Here is a 22905-nt window from a genome sequence, read left to right as displayed (position 1 = left end):
CGTGTTTATACTTTTGAGGTGGAGTACTCATTTAAAAAACTAATGGATCCGTTTAAAATTTTGATTAAAACTTAATATATAAGAATATTTTACCTTAATCTAAAATAAGACTAATATTATATTAAAGTCATTCAAATTATTTTAATTTTTCATATATATATAATTAATTAAAATAATATTCTAAATAATGTATTTGATAGAACTTACATTAAATATGATAAATTTTGATTTTTAAACTTAGTTTTATTTAAGCATTTTTAATTCTTAAACTTTAATGATTTTAATCAAAGTTTCAGGAATTATCATATTGACAAGCAATTGCTAGCATTTTAAATGTAATATTTTATAAGCATTCGTAAGGCACTTATTGGCATTTATCTTTTTTAATTTAAAATTTAAAAGATAATAATAATAGGTGGTGCAAATTATACATGAACAAGAACAAAGTGGGCTGAATACTATTATGACAAGGTCAAGGCCAATTATGAACGGAAAGATAAACCAAAAACCTTAGATAAGATTTGGATTCATATTCAAAACTCAATTCTTTATTGATGTAGATATGTCTTCGTGAGTTATATTATAATCTGAGGTAAGCTCAGATCAAAGGATATCCATCTCTTTTATAGCTAAAAGAACGAGTGAGATCGTGACATATATACTATTATCTTCAATTATGTTTATTGTGATAAAAAATGTATAGGTGATTACTTGAGGATAAACAACAAAAATTAATGTGATAAATGATTTGAACTTTGAGGGAAAAGGTGTAAGGAGGAGAGAATAGAAAGACAAGGGGCCTTTTTTCTTGCTTTGTTGATGGGTTCTAACTATAAGCACATGATTTTGGAATATGTAGGGTAATTAATTATTTGATTCAAAAAGTTATTAGAGTACCATATTTTCCAACATGTAGGGTCATTCATCTTATAATCCTATTCAAAACTTTATAATCTATTAAAGCACCATTGGTCTCTTACCATTATTACTGCAATTAATTTTCTTTATCATGAAATTTCTTAACTTATATTTATTAATACTTTTTTTTATTTGATCGGATGAAGGTGAATCCAATTTTTTGAATAAGAAATATATGTACATCTCGACTAATTAATAATAAGGATTAATACATTGTAAAAGAACATATTAAATAAATTACACCGATTAAACATATTAAAATTGTGGATATTGTTCAATTTTAGGTGTATGTCTACCTTACTCAAAAGCTTAGGTTTCAATTCCGCTTTCTCCAAATAAGAATTAAAATAAAATAAAAATACTTGTGGATAATCTCTAAATGAAAAAAAAATAGAAATATGATAAATACTTCCCTCATCTCATTGAGTGGTATAAATTTGTAAATATAATTTCTTTTGTTTGCATAAAATTCAAGATAAATAAATAAGCACGATAATGAATAAATTTTTTTAAAAAAGTTGTTTAATATAGAAGATGTCTTTTTTAAACTAGCAGCATATAAAAACAAGTGGGGTTTGCCATACTTCATTCAAGAACCAAGAGCCATATCCATAGCCATACTAAACTTCTACTCTAGGTATTGCAGCCTCTTTTTCCTAACCATTTTTCAGTTTTTGTCCAATGGGAAACAAAACAGAGCTTCTGCCCTCTCCCAGCTAAAAAGGAGGGCACCACAGCTGAATCACACTCAAACAGCCACCGTAACAGTTAAGAGTGAAGACGCAAAAGATCTTGAATTCTGTCAACTCCTGATTAGGCAAGAATGTTTCAGCTACTTTTTTAACCCTGTTTGGAATTTTGATTACAAGTTAAGAGAGTGGAGATATTTTACCCATTATTTAATTGTTAGGTTATAACATTTCATAATTTTAGTCTTTAATAATTGTCATGTCTGAATTCAGAAATTTCATTAGCAATCTCTAAAGTCAGACCCTGTATTTGCCAAGAAAATGTCCAAAGAAAAAGTGGAATCAGCCAAAGGCTGCATTATTTCTCTGCTATTTCCTGAACAGTTTCATTGACTCCCCCTCCTACCTTTTCCTTTCTTCCTTTTTCCGTCGCTTTTGCAGAGAGCATAAAAATTAGCTAGGAACATTAATTGCTGGTTCTCATCTCAGCCTTTCCAGTAAGTATCAGCCTGCTGTAACAAGCTCTTTTCTTCTTCTTTTGATTCTCCTAAACTGTGAGTGCCTTGCTTACTTGATTCCTTGTCAGGCAATTTCTTTACACAGAACATTAATGCAGTGAATCAGTTAGCAATTGTCTTGACATATGAACTCTAACCTTAAACATTTTCCTTTCTTTCATGTAAATGTCTTCTAGCAGAGAGCTAGTGTGCAGATAGGCGCAAGGAAGTTTGCCGCTTAAATTACTTTCAGGGCCTTTGTTCTCTGCATCTTCTACTATTCTAGCCAATATCTTCCAATAACTATTTATCAGTCAGGACAGGTACTTATTTAACTTCTCATTATTTTTGATTCCCATAAATTGCAAGAATGTTTTACCTTCTTCAGTAGTTTTTATTTTTATTCTTTTTAATTCTTTTGCTTTTCATTGTGGTGTAGATTGTAGAATAATAACACTAGCTCATGATTGTTAATGTCCTTATTCTTTCTAAAATAAGAAAAAAAAAAGAAAAAAGGAAAAAACAACACTGGTCTCAAATCTAAATTCCTTAGCCAAACCTAACTGACCACAACCACTTGAACTAAGCTTGGCTTTACAGATTTAGGGCTGAGGATTTCATATCAAATGGGTGACTAAGCTCAAAATTTAATTTTTTGTTTACATTGGTACTGCATAATTTGATTTTTTCCTAAGTTAAATTAATTGTTTAATTTCTATCTACTACTTTATGTATCTTCAATGGATTTACTTTTCAATTCCTTTACTTCATAAACTTGATATGCCTCTGCATTCATTCTTCACGAATCAATACCACAACTTGGTGCAGGGACAAGCTAATATGAACTTGATAGGACCAATCATTGAGGTTATTAAGTTCATTGGTCAACCAGCTACAAAGTATCTAAAATACCACAGAAAAGTCAAAGAATATGTGGATGATTTCAAACAAGCTCAAGCAGATTTGCATGATCGAAAAGCAGATACCCACAAAAAGTTGGAAGAAGAGCTTCATTTGGGGAAAATGCCAAAGCTGGAAGTTGAAAGTTGGTTCAAAAAAGTAGAGAAGAAGATTAGTCAGGCACAAGGTGTTGACGATAAAGTAAATAAAGGCAAATATCTCCTGCGTTCTTGCTAAATAAAGTAAATAAAGGTTGATGATCCTTCAACCTTAAGGGTTAAACTGCCAACACCGGGGTTAGCAGGGACCACTACTATAACAGAAAAAATTTATGAATACTTGATGGGGGGTGGAGTTAGAATGATTGGAGTGTGTGGGATGGGAGGAATAGGAAAAACAACCATTATGAAGCATGTCCACAATAGGTTGTTGAAAGAAGCTAAGTTTACTAAATTGATTTGGACAACTGTATCCCAAGACTTTGATGTTCGAAGGCTACAAAAGGACATTGCAAGCCAATTGAAAGAAAACTTGCCGGATCACGAGAATACAATTATCAGGGCTGAAAAGCTATCAGAAATATTGAGGAAACAGGGGAGATTTGTGCTAACATTGGATGACGTATGGAGCAGCTTCTCTCTTGAGGAAGTTGGAATCCTTGAGCCAACTATAGATAATGGTTGCAAGTTAGTGTTGACAACACGCTCAGAAGAGGTTGTTCGATCAATCGGATGTAAGAAAGTCCAAGTGCCCTGTCTTTCTACGGATGAGGCAATGCAATTATTCTTAAGCAAAGTCGGACAAGACATGTTGCTTAATCCAACTTTAGAATCAATAATAAAACTTGTTGTGAGGGAATGTGATGGACTTCCTCTTGCAATCGTCACAGTAGCTGGCTGTATGAGGGGAATATCTAATCCTCTTGTGTGGCAAAATGCTTTGAATGAATTGAGAGGTTACATAAGAAACATCAAAGATATGGAAGATCAGGTGTTTGGATGTTTAAAATTCAGCTATGACCATCTGGAACAAAAGGACCAAGATTGTTTTCTATGTTGTGCATTGTATCCTGAAGATTATGAAATCAAAAAAGAAGACATAGTTGGACATTGGATGGAACAAGGACTTGTAGATGAAATGAGAACTAGACAGGCAATGCAGGGTAATGGTAATTCTATTTTAGAGAAACTTGAAGAAAATTGTATGTTAGAAAGGGTTAGGGAGGGCACGCACGTAAAGATGCATGATGTTGTTAGAGATATGGCATTGCATATCACAAGAAAAAGATTTTTGGTAAAAGCTGGTATGCAATTGGAAGAACTGCCAGATAAGGAAGAATGGGTTGAAGATCTTGAGAAGGTTTCCTTAATGAGGAATTCCATATAAAAAATTCCTAAAAATATGCAATCTCTAAAATGTCAGAGACTCACAACTTTGTTACTCTCAAACAATTCCTTGAAAGAAATTCCAGAATCTTTCTTTGAACACATGCTTAATCTTAAGATCCTTGATCTTTCTTTGAATTCTATTCGGAGTTTGCCCAATTCTATCTCCAATTTAGAGAATCTCACAGCATTATTGCTTCATGAATGCTACAAATTAGAAAATATCCCATCTTTGTCAAAGAATCGAGATTTGAAGAAATTGAATCTTGAAAGAACAAGCATCACCAAATTCCCTCTAGGTTTGGAAATGTTGATAAATCTTAGATATCTCAATCTTGGATTTACCTTTGATTTAGAAGAGATCCCAGATGGAATATTGTCAAAGTAGTATCATCTTCAACACTTGATCATTCATCCAGCATCATCAAGAGCGGAAGAGATCAAGACACTGAAAAAGCTGGAAGTTTTTGAAGGTTGCTTCACCAATGTGCATGACTTGAGCATGTATGCTGGTCAAAGAAAAAGGCTTAATAAGTACCATATTTGGGTGAGTCACAAATTGATTGATCATTGGGTCTACAACTCATATAGGTCTATTACTTTTGACAGAGGTCATATAGGTCTATTACTTTTGACAGAGGTTATAGTCGATTGGTTGCAATTTGCGGTTGTAATATGAATGCTGAAGATCCAATTATACTTCCATCTGATATTCGGCAACTACAACTGTATCATTGCAAAGGCAGGGGATCAACGTTAAATGATGTTTTCAGAACTGATTTGAAGGAATGTACAATTGAAAGTTGCCATGAATGGGAGTCCATTTTTACCTCATGGTGTGCATCACTCCAAACACTTGAGGTTCTTCAACTAAGTGGTTTGTGGAATTTGAAAGTCATATTCGGAGAGTCAATACCACAAACGCCTGGCACTTTTTCCTCTCTTAAAAGTAATTTATTTAACTTCATGTGGAAAATTAAAGAATTTGTTGCCAGCAAAGTGGGTTCTCCAAAATCTCCAAAACTTGGAAGAGATTGAGGTTAGGAATTGTGAAAGAATGGAGGAAATAATAGCATCAGAGAAAGAAGGAATGAGTACCAAGAACAATGTTATGTTTACTCTTCCCAAATTAAGGAAATTGAAATTGTACAATCTACCAGAATTGAAGAGCATTTGTAAAACAAACGAAGTAATGGCTTGTGATTCTCCCCAAGGAATTGAGATAATGTATTGTCCAAAGCTAAAGAGGATCCCGATACATCCCCCCCTGCTTGAGCTTGACAATAGTCAACCATCTACTCCTCCTGATCTCAAAGAAATCTGTATACATCCAGAGGAATGCTGGGAATCAATGGAGTGGGACCATCCCGATGCTAAGAATGTCCTTCTACCTTTGCTCAAGTTCCGGAATGCCAGCAAAACGGGATGGGTGAAAGCTATTAGATGAACCGTCTTAAAAGTAAAATGTGAGTCCTTTTTCTATCCTACAATTGCAAAATCAAGCTTCATCTTATTTTCTTTTCATTTCATTGTTTTCTGTGTCTTTGTAACATACACTAATATCACTACTCTTATATGTTTTCAGTCTTTCACTAGATACGTGCAATGGGAAAGGAGGTTACAGTCAGGCCCACATGCTGAAGTACAGTCGCAATTCAAACATCTTGCTTTCTGATGTTTTATACTTTGTATATCTAGAATCAGTGCATCCCCATTTTCTTCACCAATAAGTGTGTGTTTGTTGAACTCTTCCAAATTGTGATTGTTGAGCTCTATTTCACACTCTAAAAAAAGTGTTGGTTTTTCATCATTAACTTTATTTGTAATAAACTTTATTTATATAATTATAATTAATAACTTTATTAATTATCACTCTAATTTTTATAATATATTGCTTATAATTAGATATAATGTATACAAACTTTGTAATATATAACATTATAGCATATAAATTGTATCATTAATTATATATAATAAAATAATACATATAAATATATATTATATAAAATTAATGTACTACTTATATTTATTGATATATAAATAATTAATATTTTACAATATTATATAATATTATATATTAATGTATAATATAATATGAATATTTAAAGATATTATTTATTTTTATAATGTTTATAGTTTATATAGTACAATTTAATATAAATATATCAAAATTTATTGTTACTAAGGATTATTCACTTATTAATAAAATATTAACTCAGATACTAACCCCATGGCTCAGTCACTTGACCAACTTCATTTATGAAACTATCATCCGAACCCCCTTGCCCCTTGCTTCCCCTTCCCATACCGTGACCAGACGGCTAAAGCTTCCTTTGCCGTGCTGTGCTTCTCTTTTTATTTTTTTCCTGTTTGGTTACCAAGAAATATGAAGGAAACTGAACCAAAACAGATTTTTTTTTTTATGTCTGTATTTGCTTAAGAGTACTGAAGCAGTAAAGCAGGGAAACTCAGACTGATAATAGCTGTGTTCCACCATAGTTTAGTGATGTACTTTGTCTATGGCCAAAGTCAGACTATAATCTTTCATTTCATCACTGCAAAATTTTTTCACTGTTTCTTTTCTTTTTTCTGTCCAAAGTTTGACCGACCCAGAACTCAGGCCTGCAGTCCTGCATTGAGAATTTTGATTTCTGTTTTCCAATATGGATGCAGAGCTTTCAGAAAGTACATGTAAAAACATTGAAAAAAAGGCTGCAACCTAGCAAATCGAGAAGTGCCTTTTTCTTAACTAATGACTTATTTACACCAGAAAAACAGATTCACCTTTCAAAAAGAGAATACTTCATAACACCACCACCAGGACTCCCAAATGAATTAATTATGTTGATTCAATCCTCCTTGTAACAGAAAATAAAAAAATTGTTTTTTCTTCTTTTTGGCTATAGTAAATGAGGAATAAACTCTTGGGAGTCATAAAATGTAGTAATTTTTCTAATTATACGGGGGACTAGGAACTATGAATAAGTGAAAGTTATGGGAGTGTTCAGTTTAATTGAAACATCCCATTTTGATTTTGCCAATTTATAATTAAACCAATAGAATTATAGGAAGATAAATGTATGTATGTACTCCTTTGTCCAACAGGAAATTTTAAACTGATGGAACATGTAGGGACCGGACCCTTGATAGGAATATATATATATGTTTCACTAAGAAAATGAATGCATCTTATAGTTATTACTATGTTTGTTATTCAATTAAATTATAACTTTTTGTTTTTTATTAATTGGTATCAATTTTTTTATTTACTCTATTATTTTGATGTAGGAAAAATTTGTTTGGTCTACAAATCAAGATGTTTTGGTTCGAAGGATATGGGATAAATTTTGTTCTGATCAATTAAGAGACATGCTTTCAGAAGAGAGGAACAAAGCAATGACATATGCCAAAACAAATGACGTTAGGGACTGCAAAAGCATGTCGAAGGAATAGATCACAAATGAAATCTAGGATGCCCTTATCGATACGATATGGGGTACAGAAAAATAGCAAAACAAATCGAGAAAAGCAAGGCAAAACCTTTTAATGCAAAAATAAGAAAGCATTTCAAAGCATACTGATAACTCAGTTCCATTTATTGTTCATGCAAAAAGGATTGCATGAATTAATCTTACTTGGCATTTATATATATGGTTTTTTGTAATTTTTTTCAAATAAAATTTAATTTGTATGTTTAGTAATTTGACTTGGGTTTTTTTTTTCATGTTATTTATATATATGGATTATAATTGAGTATGTATAGTTGTAAATAAATATAAGCAATGGAGATGGAATGAGATATTAACTTTTTGGAAGTGTTCAACTGCACCCATAAATGTTTAGTGGGTTGCGGTGATTTTATAGACAACAAATCTAAATCTACCTATGTATTTGAAAAATTGATTAATTTTTACTTCAAAGTTAACGATATAATTGAAAACTAATCCCTTTTTTTTAGTAGGAAATGTATAATTTTGCAATATTGTAGAAGTATGATAAATATTCATCTCCTCAGCCAGAATTCGATTTGCATTCTTGGATTGAAGTAATTGGAGGGATGGAGACTAAACGTACTCACGTGTATGGGTTGGTACTTGGGTGCTTGTTATAGCTGTACTTAGTGCAACACACAACAATACAGCAACATCTGAGTCAGGACGTGGTCCTATCAACTCAAAAGCTATTAGTTCAGCAACTGCATTGGAAAAGAAAGTGAAAAATCTATCAAAAAACTAGGGTAAGATATGTGAGGAAATACGCGAGGAATTAGGAAGAATAATGTAAATTGAATGACAAACATGAAGGAAGCAATGACGGAAGGTATGAATGAATTTATTGCACGTATGGAAGCAATGATCATGCGTAATGCGCTTTCGAAATAGGGAAATATGAGTACTTTAAGTTCAATCTTGACAAGTAAAAACACAACATTTCATGATATGATACTTCTTTTCCGTTGTTGGACATGGATACTTTTTTAGTATGGCATATAATAGCACATTTAGCTTTATGTTTATATTTGTTTGACATTTTTAGGTATTGTTTGTTTATGACAATTTTTAATTGTATGAACTTGACTTTGAATTTTAGATTTTAATGTGTAGCTTTCTTATAAATTTTGAATGTGAATTTTGGATGTCAATTGATAATTTAGTCATTACCCACAAAATTTTGTTGGCAATTTTCGTTGGAAAGACATTATCGACGGAACATTCTGTTGGAAATTACCAACGAAATATTTCGTTGCAAATGCTTTCCAATGGAAATTTCGTAAGAAATTTCCAATGAAATTTCATCGGAAATGCTTTTCCAAAGGAAATTCTGTTGAAAATTTCTAACAAAATTCTATTGGAAATTTCCAATGGAATAACCTATCGAAATTTTAATCTATTCCAACGAAATTGATGTGGTACAGCCAACAGAATTATGTACTTTTTTCGACAATATTCCATCGAAAATTCCGATGATGCTCGGTCAAAAATTCGTGGGAACTTTTTTTAAGTCTTCCCTTGTTGATGTATGGGATTGTGGAACTTATTCTTGGCTAACTAGGTTATACAAAACGTGCAAGAGATTACTGTTATGTATTGTGACAAAATAATATCATTTGTTGAAATAAAACTTGCATTGAAAACCACATCAATGCATGCTATTAACCTTAGGACCATATGTGACCATTTTGTATTAAGACAACTAGATTCCTATCATATTATGATAGCTATGCATCTAGGGAATGACTTATGTAATGATTAGTATGTATTCTTGTGCCTAGCTACTGATCAAAGCTTACTTGTTAAGTTTTGCTATGTAAAAAAACTAAGTCAATGCATATAAGAAATATCAAGCTTCTGTTATTCCAAAAAGCTATCTTTCACTTGCTCTGCTTTCATACTCATCATATATCTAGCAAAACACAACACCATTAAATTTACTCATCCCATACTAAGGAAATTGGCATTAGCTAATTTACCTGAATTGAAGAACATTTTGAGTAAAGTTTAAGTGATGATTTGTGATTCTCCAACACATTCATATAGGTTTGTCCAAAGCTAAAGCGGATTCCTCTATATCTTCCCCTGCTCAAGCTTGACAAGAGAAAACCATCACCTCCTCCTCCTCTCTAGGAAATCTACTTGGATTCAAAAGAATGGTGGGAATTAGGAAATCTACCTCTGTACAAGTATGTTGTTCTAAAGTTAACAATCACATTGAGTCAAGTTTCTCTAGCTCTTTTAATCCAAGTCCACAAAAGTAAGTGTCCGCACTCACCACTCTTGCACACAGGGCAAATCCTTTTTCTTTTCATCTCAGTGGTCAAGGGTTCTAATTTACGTATTTACCTTTTCAAGGTGCACAAACGTGGAGGTGTTAGGAGATCAATAGATGTAACCCGTTATTCAGGTTATGATGAGCTCAAACAAGATACAGCTTGTAAGTTTGGCATAATGGGGCAGCTAAAACACCGAGGGAGAATAGGCTGGAAAAGTAGTCTATGTGGATCATATGAATGATGTTCTGCCAATTGGAGTAAGCCCTTTTATTCCTTTTCTCATCTAGAGCTCTTCCCATCTCTTGTTTTCATTTTTGGCCCCGGTGAATAAAATCTGAGCCATATATACATGTGTGTGTGCCTATATGTATAGCAAAAATCCAGGATTTGCTTGATCCTGTGATTTTCAATTCATTTAGTCCTTTTCTTGACAGTTTTAACATCTGGTCCATTTCAGGGAGTTTGTCTGCGGTGTCTGATGCATCAAGATCCTACCCCCTCAGGAACTCTAGGTCCGTCAAATGAGTTTGGAGATTTTGAGAACTATTAATCAATCCCGTAGCAGCTCTCGACCATGGGAATGCATAGACTAGTCTGGCAACGAGTAAATGATTCTTAGTTGTTGGTGTTCATAGCTTTCCATACGACGTATTTTGATTGTTTCTTTTCCCTTCAGTAACTTACCAGTTTGAAGAAGGAAAAAAGTTCAAGAGATGATCTTTCTGCAGCAAGAAAGCTGTTCGTTTACAATTTTGGCTGAACTTTGTGCTAGAAAAGAACAGATACATCATAGATGTAGAAGAAAAGGAACCTGTCGCCCTCTAAATGAAGCCTCTCTCCACTCCATTGGAAGAGACAGTTTAACTTTTTCAAGAATCCAGTTTGGATATATGCTTTAAACTATTAATAGGTTGATTCTGTCTCCTTTGAATTGACATTTGGTTCCACTACGAAATTGATATTTGTTGTGTAATTTCTTGGATTGATGCACGTTGTTCATGATCTTATCAGTGCTTTTTCTTTACTTTCTTCTTACATTTGACAAGGGTTCAGTTACATGCAATTTATAGTACATTTTTGTTGCCTCTGCCCTGCTTTAAAACCAAAGAAGAAGTGTTTTACACTGTCACAATTTAGTAACACATACCCCATACAAAATGTTGAATTTAAGAACAACAAATATTAAAAAACAACAATGGTAAGTGAAGTCAAAAAATGAAGAAGAAAATTGCAGAGTACGAAACTGGAAATGTCACATTCATACTATTACATACAGTAAACTGCCAATATTTAAGTAAGCCACAACAAAGTGGTTTTTCAAGGGGACCCCATAATCTGATGCACTACCTAAAAAACAGGAAATAGGCCGCGTGGCCATTACAACTACCAAGGCTAACAGCCAGAGGATAATAACAAGCAATAAGAAAATAAAAGAAATAAGAACACATGCCTAACATTGGATCAGATAAGTAAAAGACAGCATGTGACAATCACATGATTGTCACTTTACCAAACGGTTTAAGAAAGCTTTGCACCATTCTGCAAATCAAGCTTCCACTTCTAACACTCCTCTTGGAAGATGACTTTGCAGACTCCAAGCTTCATCTTCAAATACTCAAATTTGTCTCTGCTAAGAGCCTTACTTAAAATATCAGCCAACTGGTCATTGGAGCAACAAAACTTCACTTGAATCTCATGGTTCTTGACAGCTTCTCTTATGGCATGGTATTTAACCCTTATCTGCTTTGTTCTTCCATGGTTTACAGGATTTGAAGCAATGGTTATTGCACACTTGTTATCCATCCAAAGGACAGTTGATTGTTCTTGAATCACCTTCAGGTCCAATAAGATCTTTTTGAGCCAAAGTGCTTGATTTGTTGCAGTAGATGCAGCTACATATTCGGCCTCTACTGAAGATTGTGCCACAATTTCTTGTTTCTTAGAGTTCCAGGCAAAGACAGTAGTTCCAAAAGAGAAACAATAGCCACTTGTACTTTTAAAATCTTCCCAGCTCCCTGCCCAGTCACTGTCTGAGTAGCCTTGCAGTTCCAACTTCACATTCTTACTGAACTTAAGGCCATAGCTTAAGGTTCCTTTAACATATCTGAGGATCCTTTTAGCTGCCATGAGATGAACTTCAAGAGGTTCTGCATAAATCTAGACAACAGACTAGTAGCATGCATAATATCTGGTCTAGATGCAGAAAGATAAAGCAAACTTCCAGTGAGTTTTCTGTAATAAGTCTCATTAGCTTCTGCACTTTCATTCTTCAAACCAAATCTGTTCTCAGTGACCAATGGTGTTGCCACTGCCTTACAATTTTCCATTATGAATTTCTTCAATAATTCTGAAGCATATTTTTTTTGGTGCAACAATATACAATCAGACCTCTGTTCAATCTGCAAACCCAGAAAATATGACATTTTCCCCAAGTCATTCATATCAAACTCATTTTGCATCTTTGCTTTGAAGTCATTCAAAAGTTCACCACTTGGTCTTGTGATGAGCAGATCATCCACATATAGAGAAATTATCAAATAGATGAGGTTACTTGAGGCGTTGACATACAAAGTATGTTCATTCTCACTTCTCACAAAACCTTGACTAAGCAGATAGCTATCCATCCTTTCATACCAGGCTTGTGGTGCTTGCTTAAGGCCATATAGTGCCTTTAGCAACTTGCATACTTTATCTTCTTTCCCAGGTTGAACAAAACCCTTAGGCTGCTCCACATAAATATTTTCTTTGATAGTCCCATTAAGGAAAGCTGATTTGATGTCCAAATGCCATATCTCCCATCCTTCACAAGCAGCAAAAGCCACCAGTAGCCTGATTGTATCATGTCTGGCTACTAGTGCAAAGGTTTCAAAGAAATCTATTCCATACACTTGAGAAAACCCCTTCACAACAAGTTTGGCCTTGTATTTGTTGATGGTTCCATCTGAGTTAAGTTTTGTTCTGTAAACCCACTTAACTCCTATTACCTTCTGCTTCTCAGGTCTGTCAACCAAACACCAGGTATTATTTTTTTTAATCATCAACATTTCAATCTCCATAGCTTGTCTCCAATGCTCATCTGTAGCAGCTTCTACATATGAACTTGGTTCTAAGATAGAAACATGACACCTTGAATAACTATCTTCCAGAGGTCTAGTTCCTCTCACAGGAGGTTCATTAACATTTCATCCAACACTGGTTCATCTTCATTTTCAGATATGTAATCTGTTAGAATATGTTGACTGTATGAACTTTCCACAGCTTTAGTATCCCAATTCCACTTCATGCTTTCATCAAAAACATCTCTACTGACAAAGAACTTCATAGTCATGACATTCAACAGTCTATATCCTTTAGAAACTTCACTATATCCAAGATGAATTGCAATAACAGACTTTTCATCTAGTTTTGTTCTCCTAGCATCTGGTATTTTAGCATAACATATGCAACCAAAAATTTTTAGGTGATCAATAGAAGGTTTTAAACCATACCATGCTTCATAAGGAGTTTTGCTCACCAGGGCTTTTGTTGAAGATAAATTGAGCAGATAGTTGGCTGTGTTCATAGCTTCAGCCCACCGTGTCTTTGGCAAATTCCTTTCAAAGGGTAAACACCTTGCCATCTCCTTCAATGTCTTGTTTTTTCTCTCGGATACACCATTCTGCTGAGAGCTATAAGACACTATTAATTGATGTATAATACCAAACTTGCTCAGGTGACCTTCAAATTCTTTAGCTGTGTACTCAGTCCCATTGTCACTCCTCAACATTTTAATGGTCAAATTTGTTTGATTTTCTACTAATGCTTTTTACTTTATAAAAGCATTAAAAGCATCAGATTTCACTTTGAGAAAATATACCCAGCTAAATCTAGTATAGTCATCAATAAAAGGCAAATAGTACCTGCTTCCATTCAGTGATGAAGTCTTCATAGGACCTCCCAAATCAATATGCAATAACTGTAATTTCTAAGTAGCATTCCATCTTCTGACTTTGGGAAATGGTACTCGTTTTTGCTTACCAAACTGACAAATATCACAAACCCTGTCAGATTTAGAAATCTCAAGCAAACCAACCACCATCTTATCTGTGCTCATCAGTTTCAGTGAACCATAGTTCACATGACTAAACCTTTTATGCCAAAGGTCATTTGCAGTCATAGTACAGTTGTAAGCAGCATGATTAACCTTCATCCAATCCAGAGGAAAACATTTGTTCTTCATTCCCACAATCAATAGCTCAACTCTAGTAGGATCTTTAACTGTACATGCCTTGTCCTTGAACACCAATTGATAATTGTCATCCAACAGTTGCCTTACTGAGTAGATTTTGACTAACATCTGGTGCATAAAAAACATTTGATATTGACTTCAAACCATCAAGTGTCTGTACCTCTACTGTACCAACTCCAAAGATCAAAAGAGATCTCCATTACCAATTTCCATCTTTGTCCTAAAGTTGCCATCAAAAGTTTGAAAAATCTGCTTGCAACCTGTTAAATGGTTTGAGCAACCACTATCTAACAACCAAATGTTTTTCTTTTCATCAAAGTCTGCTTTCTTAACCATAAACAGAACTTCATCCTCCACCCGATCCTTTTGCTCAGCAACTGCAACTTTCTCATCAGCTTTAGTTCCTCGATTCTTGCAAACTTTTTCCACATGACCTTACTGGTTACAAGCTCTACATTTGACGTTAGGTCTATACCAGCAAAACTTCTCAGTATGGTTGGTCTTCTTGCAATATGAGTAAGGTGGAAAAGCTCCCTTTTGATTTCCTTGCTTCTTCTCATAAATTTTCTTTCCTTTGTCTTTTCTTTCATTCTCAGACTTTTTGTTATATCTGTTGCTGTGTCGTTTATCTGCATTTCTAGCCATCAAAGCACCTTCAACAACCTTATCTTGCCTCAATGCCCTTCTCTGTTTTTGAGCCTGTAAAGCATTCACAAGCTCATTTACAGAAATCGAACTCAAATCCTTAGAATCTTCCAAAGAAGAAATTTTTGACTCATACTTCTTTGGTAGACTTACTAAAAATTTATTTACTATTCTTTTCTTAGATAATTCTTCACCAAGCAGCCTTAAACGATTCACAATCTTGTGCACCTTTTCTGAAAAATCTTGAACAGTCTCTTCATCATCCATTCTCAGAGTTTCAAACTCTCTCCAAAGATTCAAAGCCTAGATTTGTCTAGTCCTATCATTTCCAAAAAACTCCTCGTTTATCTTATCCCAAACCTCCTTTGGGGACTTGCAATTCATAATCCTCGTAAATATAGAATCAGAAATTACAGAAAATAGAACAGAAAGGGCTTTGTATCTTTTTGCTACCTCTTCGTTGTGCTATTTCAACTGAGCAATCGTTGGATTAGCAACACTCAAAACAAGGGGATCTCCTCTAGCAGCAATGATCCCCCACAGGTCATAGGCTCTTAAGTAAGCCTCCATTTTAATCGCCCACATCTGATAATTTTACTTTGAAAAAATTGGAGGAGCAGTAACGGTTATATTCGAAGAAGCCATTTGAAATAGAGAGTTTAAAAAACTTAGCAAATAGGAAATCAATATTAAAGAAAAAAAATTTCTCACAATCCCACAAGATCCAAAAAAGGCTTTGATATTATGTTGAATTTAAGAACAACAAATATTAAAAAACAACAATGGTAGGTAAAATCAAAAGATGAAGGAGAAAACTGCAGAATAAGAAACTGGAAATGTCACATTCATACTATTACATATAGTAAACTGTCAATATTTAAGCAAGCCACAACAAAGTGGTTTTTCAAGAGGACCCCATAATCTAATGCACTACCTAAAAACAGGAAATAGGCCGCGTGGCCATTACAACTACCAAGGCTAATAGCCAAAGGATAATAACAAGCAACAAGAAAATAAAAGAAATAAGAACAGGTGCCTAACATTGGATCAAATAAGTAAAAGACAGCATGTGACAATCACATGATTGTCACTTTACCAAACGGTTTAAGAAAGCTTTGCACCGTTCTGCAAATCAAGCTTCCACTTCTAACACAAAACCATTTCTCTGCTGGAAAACTATTGTTGTCCAGGCTCATCAAGTCTCAGCCGTGCTGGAAGTTTTCTTTGTCTTCCATAATGATAGTATAAACGGAAAATGGTGATCTAATTATTAGGTACCTGCTTCTTTCTTTCTTTGCATTTTCTCTGATCTGATGTTTTTTCAATTACTAGTGAGGACTTTCAGATGGGTGTTTTCAGCTTTGCTATGACTTGATTCCTGTGGCACTGTCTACTTTGAAACTGTCTGTATTTGGTCTGAATCATCACTTGGAAAAGGCTCCTTGTTTTTATTTTCCTTGAGAAAAGTAAGATATTGGTGAAGGAAAACGAAACAAGACTTCTTGGTTTAATTATTCTGTAATTAGTCAGCAAGACTGCAACTAATTGATCAGGATTCTGATTAAACAAAACCAAACATGGTCAAGTGGGAAATATATGAAACCATTTTTAACAAAAAAAAAAAAAATGTTTGCCGACACTACAATAAAATAACCCAATTTAGCTAAGAATCTAATAACCAAGAAACTACTAAACAATGATTCGAATAAAATTGACTTGCAATCATAGTCATCCAAAATCAGGACTACCATTCAATCATAGCAATATTTTAAAAGAGCAAAACAATGAACTATGAGCAAAACAATGAACTATGTTTTGTCTTTTAATCAAACAGCTCACATTTCAGGAAAAAAAGAATAGCTGAAATGAGACATTACTTGGCCAGATTATTAGAAGAAATTTCGTCAATATGAAACTGGCAATCAGACAAAATCAGACCTTGTATTTGCCAAGAAAATGTCTAAAGAAAAAGTGGAGTCAGACAAAGGCTGCTGTATATCTTTGCTATTTCCTGAACAGTTTCATTGACTCCCCCTCCTACCTTTTAATTTCTTCCTTTTTCCATCGCTTTTGCAGAGAGCATAAAAATTAGCAAGGAACATTGATTGCTGGTTCTGCTCTTAGCCTGTCTTCAATTCACTGCCTTTGTTCTCTGCATCTTCTACTATTCTAGACAATATCTTCCGATAGCTATCTGTCAGTCAGGAAAGGTACTTTCTTAACCTCCCATTATCTTTTATTCCCATAAATTGCTAGCATGTTTTACCTTCCTTTTTTAGTCTTTTTAATTTGTATGCTTTTCATTATGGTGTAGATTGTAGAATAATACTGTCTTTCCTTATGTTCTTGCACTTTTGACACATAGCTCATGATCATTATGTCTTTTTTCTTTTAAAAATGAAAAAGAGAAAAAACAACACTAGTCTCAAATCTAAAATCCTTAGTCAAACCTAACTGATCACAACCACTTGAACGAAGCTTAGCTTGACAGGTTTAGGGCTGAGGATTTCATGTAAATGGGTGGCTAAGCAAAAAATTTATTTTTTGTTTACAAAGATACTAAGAATATGATTTTCCTCGTTAAATTATTTATTAAATTTCTATCTACTACTTCATATATCTTCAATCGATTTCCTTTTTAATTCCTTTATTTCATGAACTTGATATGCCTCTGCATCCATTCTTCAACGAATCAATACCAAAATTTGGTGCAGGGACAAGCTATAATATGGACTTGATTGGACCAATCATTGAGGTTATTAAGTTCATTGGTCAACCAGCTAGAAAGTATCTAAAAAACCACAGAAAATTTAGTGAATACGTGGATGATTTCAAACAAGCTCAAGCAGATTTGCATGATCGCAAGGGGGATATTCACCAACAATTGCAAGACGAGCATTGTTTTGGTAAAAAGCCAAAGCAGGAAGTTGAAAGTTGGCTCAAGAAAGCGGGGGAGAAGCTTGGTCATGCTCAACATGTTGAAGATAAAGTCAGAAAAGGGAACTATCTCTTTCGTTCTTGCTTAGGGAAGCTTGTTGATGAAACCACTCAAACAATAAAGGAAGTATATGGTCAAGGTCATTTCTCTAATGGCTTGGTGGTTGATGATCCTTCAATCATAAGGGTTAAACTACCAACACCGGAGTTAACGGGCACGACTACTATAACAGAAAAAATTTACCAATACTTGATGGGGGATGGAGTTAGAATGATTGGAGTGTGTGGGATGGGAGGAATCGGTAAAACAACCATTATGAAGGATGTCCACAACAGGTTGTTGAAAGAAGCTAAGTTTAATAAACTGATTTGGGCAACGGTATCCCAAGACTTTGATGTTCGAAGGCTACAAAAGGACATTGCAAGCCAATTGAAAGAAAACTTACCGGATCATGAGAATACAATTGTAAGGGCTGCAAAGCTATCAGAAATGTTGAGGAAACAGGGGAGCTATGTGCTAATTTTGGATGATGTATGGAGCAGCTTCTCTCTTGAGGATGTTGGAATCCTTGAGCCAACAACAGATAATGGATGCAAGTTAGTGTTGACAACACGTTCAGAAGAGGTTGTTCGATCAATGGGTTGTAAGAAAGTCCAAGTGTCCTGTCTTTCTATGGACGAGGCAATGCAATTGTTCTTAAGCAAAGTCGGACAAGACATGTTGCTTAATCCAACTTTAGAATCAATTATGAAACTTGTTGTGGGGGAATGTGATGGACTTCCTCTTGCAATTGTCACAATAGCTGGTTGTATGAGGGGAATAACTGATCCTCTTGTGTGGCAAAATGCTTTGAATGAATTAAGAGGTTACATTAGAAACATCCAGGATATGGAAGATAAGGTGTTTGGATGTTTAAAGTTCAGCTATGATCGTCTGGAACAAAAAGACCAAGATTGTTTTCTATGTTGTGCATTATATCCTGAAGATTATGAAATAAAAAAAGAGGAGATAGTTGAATATTGGATGGAACAAGGACTTCTTGATGAAATGGGAACTAGACAAGCAATGCAGGGTGGCGGTAATTCTATTTTACAGAAGCTCGAAGAAAATTGTATGTTAGAAAGGGTTAGGGAGGGTACACACGTAAAGATGCATGATGTTGTTAGAGATATGGCATTGCATATCACAAGAGAAAGATTTTTGGTCAAAGCTGGTATGCAATTGGAAGAGCTTCCTGATAAAGAAGAATGGAGTGAAGACCTTGAAAAGGTTTCCTTGATGAGGAATTCCATATCAAAAATTCCTCAAAATATGCAATCTCCCGAATGTCAAAAGCTTACAACTTTGTTACTCTCAAACAATTCTTTTGAAGAAATTCCAGAATCTTTCTTTGAACACATGCTTAATCTTAAGATCCTTGATCTTTCTTTGAATTCGATTTGGAGTTTACCCAATTCTATCTCCAATTTAGAGAATCTCACAGCATTATTGCTTCGTGAATGCTCCAAATTAGAAAATGTCCCATCCTTGTCAAAGAATCGAGATTTGAAGAAATTGAATCTTGAAAGAACAAGTATCAACAAAATCCCTCAAGGTTTGGAAATGTTGATAAATCTTAGATATCTCAATCTTGGATTTACCTTTGAGTTAGAAGAGATCCCCAATGGAATATTGTCGAAGTTGTATCATCTTCAACACTTGATCATTCATCCAGCATCATCAAGAGCGGAAGAGATTAAGACATTGAAAAAGCTGGAAGTTTTTGAAGGTTGCTTCACCAATGTGCAAAACTTGAGCATGTATGCTGGTCAAAGAAAAAGGCCTAATAAGTACCATATTTGGGTGAGTCACAAATTGATTGATCACTGGTTCTATAACTCATATAGGTCTATTACATTTGACAGAGGTTATAGTAGAATGGTTGCAATATGGGGTTTTAACATGAATATTGAAGATCCGATTATACTTCCATCTAATATTCGGCAACTACATCTGTATCATTGCGAAGGCAGGGCATCAACTTTAAATGATCTTTTCAGAACCGATTTGAAGGAATGTACAATTGAAAGTTGCCATGAATTGGAGTCCATTTTTACCTCATGGTGTGCATCACTCCAAACGCTTGAGGTTCTTCATATGAGGATGTTGACGAATTTGAAAGTCATAGTTGGAGAATCAGTACCACTAACGCCTGGAACTTTTTCCTCTCTTAAGGCAATTTATTTAGCTTCAAGTAAAAACTTAAAGAATTTGTTGCCAGCAAAGTGGTTTCTACAAAATCTCCAAAACTTGGAAAAGATTGAGGTTAGGATGTGCGACAGAGTGGAGGAAATAATAGCATCAGAGAAAGAAGGAATGAGTACCAATAATAATGTTATGTTTACTCTTCCCAAATTAAGGATATTGAAATTGGTTCATCTGCCAGAATTGAAGAGCATTTGTAAAACAAATGAAGTAATGGTTTGTGATTCTCTCCAACGAATTGAGATATGGCATTGTCCAAAGCTAAAGAGGTTCCCTCTGTATCTTCCCCTGCTTGAGCTTGACAATAGTCAACCATCTCCTCCTGCTTCTCTCAAAGAAATCTGTATAAATCCAAAGGAATGCTGGGAATCAATGGAGTGGGATCATCCTAATGCTAAGAATGTTCTTCTACCTTTGCTCAAATTTTGGGATAAGCGCAACAATCAATGGAAGCAAGCTGTTTAATAAACTGTCATCAAAAGCATAATGTGAGTCCTTTTTTCTCATAAAATTGCAAATCTAGTTTCATCTTACTTTCTTTTCATTTCATTTTCTATGTTTGAAACAAATACTAAGATTACCAGTCTTATTCGGTTTCTCTGTTTCGCTAGATACATGCAATGGGAAAGAAGGTTGCAGGCCCAAATGCTGAAGTAAAATCACAATTCAAACATCTTGCTTTCAGATGTTCTATACTTTGTATTTCTAGAATCAATTCATCCTTTTTACTGTTTGTTTGTTGAGCTCTTCCCAATTGTGGATGTTAAGCTCAAATTCACACTCTCCAAAAAAAAAAAAGGTATTTGGTTTTTCTACCATCAAAACAAGAGACTAAGCTTTGTTGTATGATTTGAAGTAAGGTTGCGAACTACTTTATCAGTGTTTAATACATGTCTATCAACATTACAAGGTTATTATTATTATTATTATTTTGGTTTTGTATCGACTCACCCATGAGTGATTTATAGGAATGTTTCTGTAGTAGAGAAATGCCAGATTAGATGCAAGATCTGGGCAATTTGGAACAAATCATTGTGTGGGGTTGTGACCGAATGAAGGAAATAATAGCATCATAAGAGGAACAAGGAATGGTTAGCAGTAGCATCAAATTTACTCTTCCCAATTTAAGGGAATTGGGATTGTGGCACGAATGGAGTAATGGTTTGTGATTCCTTGCTGTTTCTATGCTATGTCTATGTTTAGAATCAACTGCCTATTGCCAACAAATATGGTACTGTCGCCTGTCAGTTAAAATCATTAGTAATTTCATACTATTATACAATGACAAGGGCCAGCGTTACGCAATCATCATCAATATTGAAGAAAAGTATAACCTGTTAATGTTGATTTTATTAACCTTCATTACCACTATGCCATCTTCAAGTCTCCTGCAGGAACTACGAAAGACTGTTCATGGCATAAAAAGATGGTAAGAGCTTTGAGAATCTGTACAATTACAAAAGATTGCTGCCACAAAAATGAAAGCAACCCCAGTCGACAATCACCTAAACACCAGCAACACAGTGCCCTTTGGACAAAAACAGGGCTTGCCAGTGAAACTTCAACCCATAACTCCCCCTGAGGATTCGATAACAATAGACAAAAGGTCAAAGAAACATCCCCTTTTCACAATGATCAAACAAGAACAACAGAACCAACCCAAACATTAATGGCATGGAAGCTTGCGACTAGTCATCCTTTTTTCTTTCACCTCACAAATATCTCCATTTGGCTCCCAATGATACAAGTGCAACTGGTTTAACTCAACTGATCCATAAAATGAAGTCAACGGCAAACTTTCCCTTGTAGTTTTTATTTAAAGCTGAGAAGCCTAAACTAAAATGTAGAGGACCTTTTACTGGGCAGCAGGATCTGATCGAATCCATAGCACACCTTTTGTCTTCCTTTCCCACTAACCGAGACAATATCTCTAGTCTTGAGAATTGTTCCATTTTTTGTAGCACTTGTCCAATTTACACGCACATCCCCATTACTACAACAAATAGAGAACATTTGAGTGGTCATCCATACGTTTTCACCCAAATTTCAATGGAAAATCAAAAGCTTTAACACCTCAAATCTTTACTATGATTCTCCTACTAGATTGAATCAGTATTGTTTTGAATTAAAAAATTATACTAGTTGGGGGATCAAGGCTCGGGAGAGTTAAGGGAGACTAGGAGAGCAGGGGAGAAATTATAAAAGGGTGTTTAGGCCTTAATGTTCAACAGAATTCGGAGAAATTGAGGAATAGATAAAGGGCTATTATAGTAATTTTACACTCATCATATTACTTATATATAATAAAATGTTTATTTAGTTTAGAAAAAAACAGTGATTCAATTTTTCAGTTTGCTGAGAAAATTCTAATCTCGATAATCAATCGAATAACCGGAAACCATAGACCTTCAAAACCATCCCTTATACTCGAATTCAACTAATTGACCTGTCGAAACCAAACTATGTCGGTTCCTATTGATTATGCAATTATAATCGGATATTTGCTCAAACTTATCTGTTACTTGGTCTTGAAAACGATTGTAGTTTAATGTAATTGACTTATAATTAGAAGTACATACTTTATAATATTTCCTACTGAGAATTAACTAGTCTCAATGATAAGAAGATGAGCAAAGCCAATGAAGTATTGTCTCAATAAAAGAAGAAAGTCTTACAACATTTTAAGTTTCA

At 34.5% G+C, this 22905-nt stretch overlaps 1 protein-coding gene and 1 pseudogene across 2 annotated transcripts; both read left to right on the top strand.

Moving 5' to 3' along the window:
* On the top strand, window positions 2945-5836 carry LOC18594001 (annotated as a pseudogene).
* On the top strand, window positions 15957-21106 carry LOC108662973 (probable disease resistance protein At4g14610). Of its 2 annotated transcripts, XM_018125151.1 has the most exons (4): window positions 15957-16306; window positions 17109-17242; window positions 17747-20702; window positions 20826-21106. In XM_018125151.1, exon 3 carries the CDS (start codon window positions 17761-17763, stop codon window positions 20677-20679), a length of 2919 nt encoding a protein of 972 aa, XP_017980640.1. In that variant the 5' UTR covers window positions 15957-16306; window positions 17109-17242; window positions 17747-17760; the 3' UTR covers window positions 20680-20702; window positions 20826-21106. The 2 variants fall into 2 exon arrangements, with proteins under 2 accessions (XP_017980640.1, XP_017980639.1); XM_018125150.1 differs by lacking the exon at window positions 15957-16306 and having other exon boundaries at window positions 17004-17242.

This window comes from Theobroma cacao, chromosome 7 (genome assembly GCF_000208745.1).
Source record: "Theobroma cacao cultivar B97-61/B2 chromosome 7, Criollo_cocoa_genome_V2, whole genome shotgun sequence".
Lineage (NCBI taxonomy): Eukaryota > Viridiplantae > Streptophyta > Magnoliopsida > Malvales > Malvaceae > Theobroma > Theobroma cacao.
Note: the sequence above shows the minus strand (reverse complement) of the source record. Positions and strands in the feature narration are given on the sequence as shown.